Source organism: Leishmania major, chromosome 8 (genome assembly GCF_000002725.2).
Source record: "Leishmania major strain Friedlin complete genome, chromosome 8".
Lineage (NCBI taxonomy): Eukaryota > Euglenozoa > Kinetoplastea > Trypanosomatida > Trypanosomatidae > Leishmania > Leishmania major.
The window spans coordinates 430,199-440,352 of NC_007249.2; the positions used below are offsets into that span (position 1 = coordinate 430,199).

General features: G+C 61.1%; 2 protein-coding genes across 2 annotated transcripts; both read right to left on the reverse strand.

The window, feature by feature from the left end:
• Positions 1–384: 384 nt before the first annotated feature.
• LMJF_08_0960 (conserved hypothetical protein) lies at positions 385–2,082 on the reverse strand (the record flags this gene model as incomplete). The annotated part of the gene is made up of 1 exon (XM_001681073.1): positions 385–2,082. The coding sequence occupies one exon, from the start codon at positions 2,080–2,082 to the stop codon at positions 385–387; it is 1,698 nt and encodes a 565-aa protein (XP_001681125.1).
• A 1,816-nt stretch (positions 2,083–3,898) lies between these two features.
• LMJF_08_0970 (conserved hypothetical protein) lies at positions 3,899–5,731 on the reverse strand (the record flags this gene model as incomplete). Its single annotated transcript, XM_001681074.1, has 1 exon — positions 3,899–5,731. One exon carries the CDS (start codon positions 5,729–5,731, stop codon positions 3,899–3,901), a length of 1,833 nt encoding a protein of 610 aa, XP_001681126.1.
• Between the last annotated feature and the right edge of the window lie 4,423 nt (positions 5,732–10,154).

Below are 10,154 nucleotides of genomic sequence, written 5' to 3' on the forward strand. Positions count from 1 at the left end.
GGCGGGGCGGGCGGGGCACTCGAAGCGCATTGACGTACATCGCGAAGGCAGCCAGCCAAGGAGGGGAAGGGGGCGACGTCTGCACGGGCACAAAGGCGTCAGCCACGCATACGCGTGCGATGCATAGACGTGCACGAATACGCAAAGTGAGAGTGAGAGGCAGAGCAGGACACGCGCAACTGTGCAGAGTGAAACGTTCGCGGAGGAGCACACGTGGCTCAACAGCAAAGAGGGGGGAGGGGGCTGGCCTAAAAGCACGCCCGTGTACGCGTATCTGCCTGTGTACGTGTGAATGTGTGTGAATGTGTGCGTGTTGAGGAGGTGTCGCCTCCCCTCCCCTCCCGCAGCTTGCGACGGTGCTCCACCGGGGCGTGCCCGAGCGTTCTAGTCTTCGTCCTCTTCCTCTTCTCCACTAGGGTCGAGCTGACGCTGCAGGCTGATCGCCTTCATCGAGTACGCCTCGCGCTGACGTCTGTCGCGGGCCTCCCATATCTTCGCTAGCGCCTCCTCCGTGTCTACGCCGATGCGCTCCTGCAGCACCTGCACACCCGCCGCGTCCAGCTCGCCCGTCTCCTCTTCTACCAGCGCCTCGTCGTTCATAGGGTCCTCGGCCTCGTCCTCGGGCAACTCATCGAAGGTATCCACCGGCAGCCCCATCTCTTGTCGCTGCTGCACGACGGCATCACGAGCCTGGCGGTACGCCACGGCGGCGGACACAAAGCGAAGCAGCGCGTACACCACAGTACCCCCACGCTGCCTCACCTGCGTCTCAACAACGTTGCGCAGCTCCTCCACACGCTCGCGCACCTTGGCCGCTGCCTCGATCTCGTCCGCCAGAGTCAGGATGAGCTTCTGCCTCGGCTCACCGTCTTCGCTGTCGGACTCCGCCCTGGCGGCATCCTCTTCGATCATCTCCTCCGTGTAGAACTCCTCTGGGTCGACCTCGCAATGATACTCCCCATCCAGCCAGCAGGTCCGCAGAATACGCGCGGCGCGGCGCACCTGGCGCGTCGTCGGCTGCGTGAACGGGAAGCTGGAGCCCTCCTCCTCTGCCGACGCGCCATTCTGCTTGGGGTGCCCCGCGCCATCACCCTCGTCGTTGCCCTCATCACCGCCAGCCGACTCGGCTAGCTCTGGCACAATCCGCTCCAGCTTGAGCGCCACCCCGCGGTCGTATGAGGCTACCGGATTGAAGGCACGCAGATGCTGCACCAGCACCGACGGCTTCAGCAGCGCAGCCACCTTTGCGGCCGAGTTCGTTGCCTTGGGCGTGGCATTGAGCAGGAGGTAGCACAAGCAGCGAAAAACAAGGTATTTGACGTACGGGACGCAGATGCAGCGGTGGTCGCGATGCTCAGCGAGGCGCTCCGCCAGCTCCGCCGCGGCAGGGGAGAGCGCGGGAGCGGCACTTGCCATCGAAGGTGCGGTGGTCGCCTCCACGAGCGCGGCCTCCTGTGCAGCAGCACGGTGGTAAGCGCCGAGTGTGGCATCCTGCGCAATGCGCACGCGCTCTGCCTCCTCCTCCAGCTCGTGCTTCAGCTGGCCCACCGCGCTCTTGGAGAGAGTCAGCAGGAAGCGCTGTGCCTTGAAGAACTCTCTGCGGGCCTCGGCCATCACGGCCTCCTTCTCCTGCGCTGCGGCGGCGCGAGAGGCCGATTCCCTCTCCGACGTCGCGCCCGCACCGTCCTCGGCAGCGTACTCACCGCCCTTCTCCGCCTTGATCGCCTCCTCCTCGTCCAGCAGCTCCTCCGCCTCGGCTTCGGCCGCTTCATACGCCTCCCGCAGCTCCCCCTCGGCGGCTCGCTTCCTGCGAAGGCGATCCTGGAAGCGGTGAAAACAGCGCTGGATCACGTCAACAGCCACCTTCTCGTGCAACGCACGCTGCTGGCACCATTCCTGCCGCAGGTCATCCACCTTACGACGCCGTCTTGCGGCGTCCGCCTTGCGCTCCTCCTCCTGGAGCTGATGGAGGAGGAAGAGGGCGAGGTACTCCTGCGGGTTGCTGGGCTGCGCCGTGACCGTTTCTGCGACACCCTTCGCCAGGAGCATACCCACATGATTTTTCAAGTAGGCGCTATCCATGGCTGATCGGTGTGTGGGGGGAGAAGGAGGGAGGGAGGGGGGGGGGGGGGGTTGTGGAGATGTATGTGGACGAGCGAGACGACAGATAATACAAAGGAGTGCACGTCAGGCGTCTTCGGGTCTTGACGCCTTCGTCTGGGCCGTCCCTGCAAACACAGAGAGAGAAAGAGAGGTGCTTCGCGCGTGTGGCTGCAATGGATGGGGTATCAGTGAAAGGCAACAGTGACTACCTACTACGCCGTCGAGGGTAGGCGTGAGAGGGGTTGTGGGGGTGCGTCAACGACATTCGCGTGTTGAGGCAAGGAGTGTGTGCGTGCGTGCGTGTGTGCACCAGTTCATACAATGCAACGACCCCCCCCCCGGAGGGTTGAGAGAAGATGGCAAAGAGGAGGAAGAAGAGAAAGTAAACGCGTCCAGTGAACCACAGCGCGTTGAGAGGGTCGTGGAAAGAGGGAGGGGTGGCGTGGGCGGCGTTGCAGAGGGACGGACGGAAGGGCAAGGAGGCGAGGAGGCGAGACGTCGAGTGGTGGTGACGGGAAAAAAAGCATAGAGAGGAAGAGATGCACCGCCACCACTACCATCCCTGCGCTCCTCCATCATCACCGCCTCCATTATCGGCCTGCTTGTGGATACAACAGGGGTGGTCGCAAGGGGGGCAGCTGTGGTGCTGCACTCATGCCGTGCATGCACCGTGTGGCGGGGTGAAACGGCAGCCGCCGTCGGGGGAACACTACCGCGCTGTCGCTGCGTCCACCGCGACGGAAGGGGGTCCGACATGCACGTCTGAGCGTGTGAGGATGTGTGCTGTGCGTATGCCCTAGTTGATTGCTTAATTTCTACAACTCGCTTTCACACACACGCACACACATTCTCTCTCTTACGTTGGGTGTTGCTGTCATGGAAGTGCGCGCACGGCGCATCGGCATAGCCTCGCATCCAGCCTCCTCCTCGTCCTCCTTGTTGGCACGCGAGCCACAGACACGTACGTGCGCGCGTTGCAGTCTGCTCTGAATAACGCCCCCCCCTCCCAGCAACGGCGACACACCAAAGAACCAAAGCGAGGCCTCTTCACCGACAGCGCACACGACGATGGCGTCGAAAAGGGAAACACAAGTGGCTCGACTTGCGCCCAGGCGAAGAGTCTTTACGGCGACACGCACACACACGCACACACACACACACACAGACGCATACATACACACATACAGGAGGAGGAAGAGGAAAGGAGGAGGCGATCGGCGCTGCGGATCAGGAAGTCAGCGACGGAGAGAAAGAAAAAGGACTGTGGAATAGAAAAGGGCAAGGGATGGGGGAGAGCGTATGCGTGGGCGTGTGCTAAGGCCTGGCAGGCACGCAGTGAAGGGGGCCCCCACGGGTCCGACATGCCTGCGGTGCGGACGGTCGTTGCACAACTTTAACATGGGCCTCCACCCCCCCCGCTAGAAAGTACGCCGTTCCTCGTTGCCGCTTCGTGCGCTACACGGGACACCGTCCCCACCCGCATACGCGCTATTCGTTATCACACATCCGCTGTCTTTTTCACACAAATCTCGTTGGGGCCTGTCTGGAGGTGTGTGTGTGTGTGTGGGGGGGGGGGGGGGGGGGGGAGGATACGCACACCAACTGATGGAGAGGTAAAGAGACTGAGTGGAGCGGAAAAGGCAGAAACGGTGTACCTCGCGAGGAGAAAGAGGGGTGCACGATTCCTGCTCCTGCTCCTTTCCTCGTCTCGCCTCTGGCGGTGTCGTCGCCGTCACTCCCCACAGAGAGAGAGAGATCGCGTCTGCCTGCTGAATCCTTGAACAGGGCAGAGAGGCTACATCTTGTCGTCGCCTCGCAGGAGCGCCTCCCGCGCTGCCTCCTCCTCCCTCCATAGCCGCTGCCGCAGTGTTGCCTCTTCCTTCTCCATTGTATTGCGGTGACGCTGATGACTGCGCGCAGCCTCTCGCCGAAAGTGGTGACGGTCGCGCTCCTCCTGCTCTGCCAACTGCGTCGACCCGCTCATGAACAGCAGCGGGGTCATGCCAAGGATGAGCCCAGCCACCATCCCCAGCGTGTTTCCCGCCTGTGTGGCACGCGAGTAGGCATCGCTGCGCTGCTGCTCCATCGTCAGACGTGGCGGTGCTGCCCGCGTATAACGCTCGGCCAGGCCGTGCACTTGAATTCCCGCCACGCCGCTGACAACGCCGCCGAGACTGGCGGCGCCCATCTGCGAGAGGCCTAGGCTGCCGGATAGGGCGTTGTCGATTGCGCCACCGGCGAGGACAAGGGTGGTATTATCCAGCATCCCAAAGGCCAGGAACGGCGGCACGGCGGCCGCGACGATCCTCAGGTAAGTCGGCCACGGTATGTAGCCCGGGTCCTGTTTGGTGGAAGCACTCGCTGCGCTGGTGACCGTGGCAGCTGGGGTGACCGGCAGAAAGGGGGAGGCACCCGCACCACCGCCGGCGGCGTCGCTGACACAGCCACGACTTCTGTTGGCAGCGCTGCTCTTGGGAGAGGCACGCGTGGGCGATGTCATTGCCACAGATGCAGCACCGCCACCGACATCGCGACTCTCTGGCGCCGCCGCCGCCGCTGATGGAAGACTCTGCTGCATCGCGCCGATGATACAAGCGCTACCGGCCTTTGCTGTCCCAACCGTCATGTCCATTCTTTGACGGGATGGCGTGGCGGACGCGGCGGCGGGGAGGTACGCGCTCGCGGAAGTGGCAGATGCAGCTTTAGCAGAGGGGCTTGTACCACTTGCGCCGCGGCTGCTGCTCTGTGGCGCTGTCGAGGGCATCGACGGCGGTACGGCTTGGACGACCGCAGCGGCGCCCTGTGCAGAGGCGGAGGCCAACGGCAGCACCGAGTCGAACGTGTCCGCGCTTGCCTGGTCCTCCTTTGCGTGGCGACGCTTCGCCGGCGTCGAGTCGGCCATGCGCCGCACCCAGGCGTCGTACTCCTTGGAGGAAATAGAGTTGTCTCTGTCCGTGTCCGCCACCTTCACCTGCTCCGCCACTTCCTCGTAATCCACACCAAAGTACTCACTGGCCGCCCCCATGATGAGTAGCAGGCGTCGGCTCTCGGCGGACAGTTGGCCCAGCAGCTGCGGTCCCAGTGAGGGGTCGCTGTTCAGAAGCTCCGACAGCATATGCGCCACGTCGCGCTTGTAGCGGTTGCGGAACGGCGACACCGATGTCGAGATGCGGATGCTGTGCGCCGTGACGGCGCGGTTAGTTGCTTCTAGTGAGCTCGATGAGTCCGCGTCCATTCGAGCACCGACAGCGGCAGTGGAGACAGCACTAGCAGCCGTGCTCGAGGGCGAGGAGCCGGTCGCGACATCCGAGGCAGCCTTCATCGGTTCCGCTGCCGCACGTACCTGTGAAGGCTCCTTCGCCGAGGGTGAAGCTTCACCGGCAAGCGTGGGTGGCATTGCTGTCAACGGCGCGCTGACCGCCGTGCTGGTCGAAGGCGAAGTCTTGGCGCTCGGTGATGCCGGCGCTGCACTGCCAGCGGCCGTGGAGGCTGTGGCGGTCGTTGCGAGTCGTTCGCCGCTGCCGCCGGCCTCCACGTCGTCGGCGCCGGCCTCATTGACAAGAGCCCAGAACTTAGGCTTCTTGTTTCGAATCCACGATGACGACGTCATCGTGCTAGCGCTCTGCATCGAGGTAGCATTCACGGTCCCAGAAGCACTGACGTCGTTGCCTGATCTACTACTGCCGGAGCTGCTACCATCGCTTGACGTCGGCTCTTCTAGTCGAGACGTTGCGGAAAACCCTGTCGGGGGGCCAGCAGCGCTAGGGTGATGCGCCTTCGGAGCTGTTCTAGGCGCCACACGGCCCTCTCCAACACTTGTAGACAAGTTCTGGCCCGACGTGGCTGTGGTGGCCGCAGACTTCTTGGCGAGCTCCGCCTTGGCTTTCTCTACCTCAGATAGGGCCCGCAGCGCTTCTCGCAGCCGATCAGTCAACTCCGCCAGCGACGCGCTCGACGCGGCTGTATAAGACGGCACGCTGGGTGCTGCAACTACTGACGCCGGCGCACCGGCGGAGGAAGAACATGTTTCATACGTCGCTGCCGCAGCGTCCGCAGCGGCGGCGGCAGTGCTTCTCGCTGCCGCAGACGAGTTCGGCGAGGACGATGCGTTCGCGGTGCTGCTAGCCACGCCAGTACCCACCGCCGCACTTGCTGTCGTCGCCATCTGCCGCCACGAGTGCGTGGGTGCGGGGGTGATGATTGCCCAGCTCGACAGGAGCAAGCCGCAGGAGGAGACCTGCCGCATTGGCGCACGACCACAGAGTCGCATTACGAAGGTTTGTGTAATGAGAGTGTGTGCGTGGTGGACAGCCGGCGGAGGCGCAGCGCTCCTGTCGCCTCCCTTCGCTCCTCTAATCGCTGCCTGCCTCCTTCTCTACGATGTGCTCTATGTTGCTGCGTCGGTCGGTACCGCGTGTGTGTGTGTCTCTCGCTGTATCCTTGTATACGTCGCTCCCTCACACACACGCACACACACACACACGTGATGGCACACCTCTGGCAGAGGGGAGGGGAGCGAGAGTGGCGCGGTCCGCTCAGCCCCTCCCCCTGCATGCGTGTGTATGCCTGTGCGCCTTGAGAGCGACACGCTCTGGGAAGACCAGTGAGCCGAAGCGTGAAAGAAGGGAAGGAGGCAGAGCAGAGCAGAGGAGGGAGGGGAAGAAGGCTCGTCAGAGACGACACATCCACACGTAGCACACCCACACACAGAGAGACCGCGCTGTGCGAGTGATGAGGAAGTGGGGCAGTGGGTCAGTGGCCAGAGGAAAGGGGGGGGGGTGGGGCAGAAGTGTGTGTGAGAGAATTAGGCGAGCAACAACACAAAGAAATTACACCTAATTGAAAACCTTGGCAAGGTACGTGCAGATGTGCGCGTGTGCTGGGAAAGGACGGTGGAGGCGGTGCTGAAGAGCCGCGCAAGTGATGGCGAAGATGATGATGCCGATGCCCTGTTGAGGCCGCTTTCCCATCCTACACGCACAGAGAAGGACACACGAATGCCTGCGCTGAAGACAGACAGAGAGGGAAGGGGGCAGCGTCAGCGACAAAGCCGGCCGCAGAGCTGATCGTGATACTAGTAGAAATAGGCGTGTGCGCAGGTAAGCGCGCAGGTGAGTGCGTATAGGATTCGAAGATGGTGGACAGGAGGAGGAACTCTGTGGATGTGTGCACATGTTTGAGACAAGGAGCAAGGAAGCAGAGAGAGGGAGGAGGATGAGGATGCTATATCGGCAGAGAGAAAGCTCAACAGGCTATGGCATCCCTGCGCATGATCGGTGAAGCTGCATCATCGGTCTCTGAGTGGCGTGCACACACGGTGTGCTCCTCTGCCGTTGCATGCACAGCGGCGAAAACCTTCACTTTCAACGCGCCCACTCTCCGCCATGGAGCATGAATCCGACGCCACTCTGCATACCAGCCTGCCGCACGCCCCATCCCTCTGGTGCAGGGTTTGTGTTGCCTCGGCTCCGGATGTCTGTCCCACCCACACCCAAGGCATCGGTGTCCGCGTGCGTACGTGCGTACGTGTATGTGTGTGTGTGTGTGTGTGTGTGTGTGTGTGTATGCGTGACGGCGGTGCTTCCTTTCGCCTTTTGGCTTTGTTCTTGTTGCCGAAACTGTTCTCGTGGTAACGCACGCCTCTGTGTCTGCGGCGAGGTAACGGCTCTGGTGTACAAGAGGAAGAAAGAACACTGAAGAAAGGATAGCGCCCACCAAAGAATGAGGGTGACTTGGGTCTGTGGGTGCGTGTGCGCCCACCTCTCAACCTATTCCCCTCGCATACCTCTCCCCATCAGCACGGCTCGCCAGTGGACGAGGGCCTCGCCACCCGTGCCCGCACACATGCATACCACGCAAGGCCCACAAGCAACCCATTAAGGAAAATCAGAAGCAAGGCGAAAGAGAGGGAGCAACACAGAGACAGAAAGAGACGGAGGAGGAGAAGGAGGGGCGGCGGCGGCGGCGGCAAGCAGGCGAAGTCAACCAACGTGAAAGCAACCAAACACCAAAGACGCAGCGCGACAGGAGCCACCCGACACATCATCCACCCCATCCCAACCGTTGCGGGTCCACGAGCGACGAGAGATCGAGGTACGAAAGGAATGCACAGAAACGGCCAAACGATACACACACACACACACACACACACAGCGAGCGAGTCAGGGCCAGCCTCTCGATTTGGGGGGGGGGGGGGCAGATGAGTAGCATGGGGGGAGGAGGAGGGAGGAGGGAGGGGGAACAGAAAGATGTGAAAGGCGAGGGATACGAAGAATACGAGTGCAGACAAGACACACACGTGCGTAACGCACATCGACCTGAAAAGGCGCTGAGAGACAACAACGACAACAAAACATGGAAACCATCGCTTGGAGGAACAACACCCGATAGAAAGGGGAAAGGGGAGGGGGAACAAACAACAGACACACACACATACACACACAGACAGACAGAGAGAGAGAGAGAAAGAGAGCAGCAGCACCAGCACCAGCACCACCACCACCACCACCAGCAGCAGCCGCAGCGGCACCAGCAGCACCAGCGCCAGCAGCGACGGCGGCGGCGAATCGCCGACCCTACACAAACACACACCTATGAACGTACACAAGAAGAAGAGTACAGGAGGGCGACTACACACACACACACAACTTTTCGCTTGTCTTTCGGAGTGATGAGGGACGAAGACGGTGAAGGGAAAACACACACACGAAAAAATTCTTTTAGAAGACACGCACGCACGCACAAGCACGCGAAGCAGAGTGCGTGTCCCACAACGACAACCGCCACACCGTCATTCCTCGCCTCCCATCGCAGCACCACCACCACCCCAACACTCTCCGCGCGCACCGCTCCCCTGCCCTGAGCCTGCAAGGACTCCCTGCCCGCCGCCCATCTACACACTCTTCCCCTCTCATTTTCCACGGGCGTGCATGAGACGCACCGCCGGCAACACAACCAAGCCCGCGTAGCTCTCAGCGAAGTATCACAGAATGATGCACTGCTCTTTCTCTACGCACACATTCGAGAAAAGAGAAAAGGCGACACAAACATCTGTGGGCGTGTCCTGCACCGCGCCCGTTAGCCAAGAGGTGGCACGGCGAGGGAGGGAGGGAAGGGAGCGTCGACGAACCACGGCGCCATGCATACTCGTCATCGTCATCCCATTCGCAAGAGGAGGATTGCGATTCAGGTCCAGTCGGAGGATGGAAGTGAGGTGGGAGAGAGGGGGACGGCGATGACGCGCCATGCGAGCGTGCGGGTGCGGGTCAGTGATCAAGGCGCGGGGAGAGAAAAGGTGATAAAACACGAGGGGAACATGTGGGCGGCCGCGGCGGCACGGTCTGTCAAGACGGTGGGACAATCCCATCACGACAAAGGAGGGAGGGAAAGAACGGTGGAAAGGCGAAAAGAAATTGAAAGAGAGAGAGAGAGAGAGCACCGAATACGGTAGTAGAGAGAGGGAGGAGGGGGAGGATGCGGATGAGAGAGAAAGACGACCAAAAATTCAACGCATCTATATACATATATATATATATATATCATGTGCATGCACGTACATGTATGAAGACAGATAGTTGTACGTGTATATGACTCTGATCCGTCTTCATGAGCACGTGCCAACACGAAGTCAGGGGCACACACACACGCGCACACACACACACCTATATATATATATATATATATATATATGGGAATAGTCAAGCGAGCACGCAGGAAGGACACCAGAGAAACAAAAATGGGAAGATGCTGAAGAGAATAAACGATGGTGATAGTCATGCGTGCGGGGAGGGGAGGGAGGGGGGCATCGAGCACCAGCGCCTGTGTAAGGGAAGAAGACGAGTCAACGGAAAGAGAGGGAGAGAGCACAATGATCACCGAATGAACTTTGAAACACACACCCAACGCACACCAGATACAAAGAGGGGTGGAAAGATGAGGAGGCCGACGCGGTAGACGATCGAGGGAGAGACAGAGGTGCCCCCCTCCCCCCTCCCCATGCGGGCGCTCACCACCGACCCTCTACGTGTGTGGCGCACATCATTGTTGTGCGC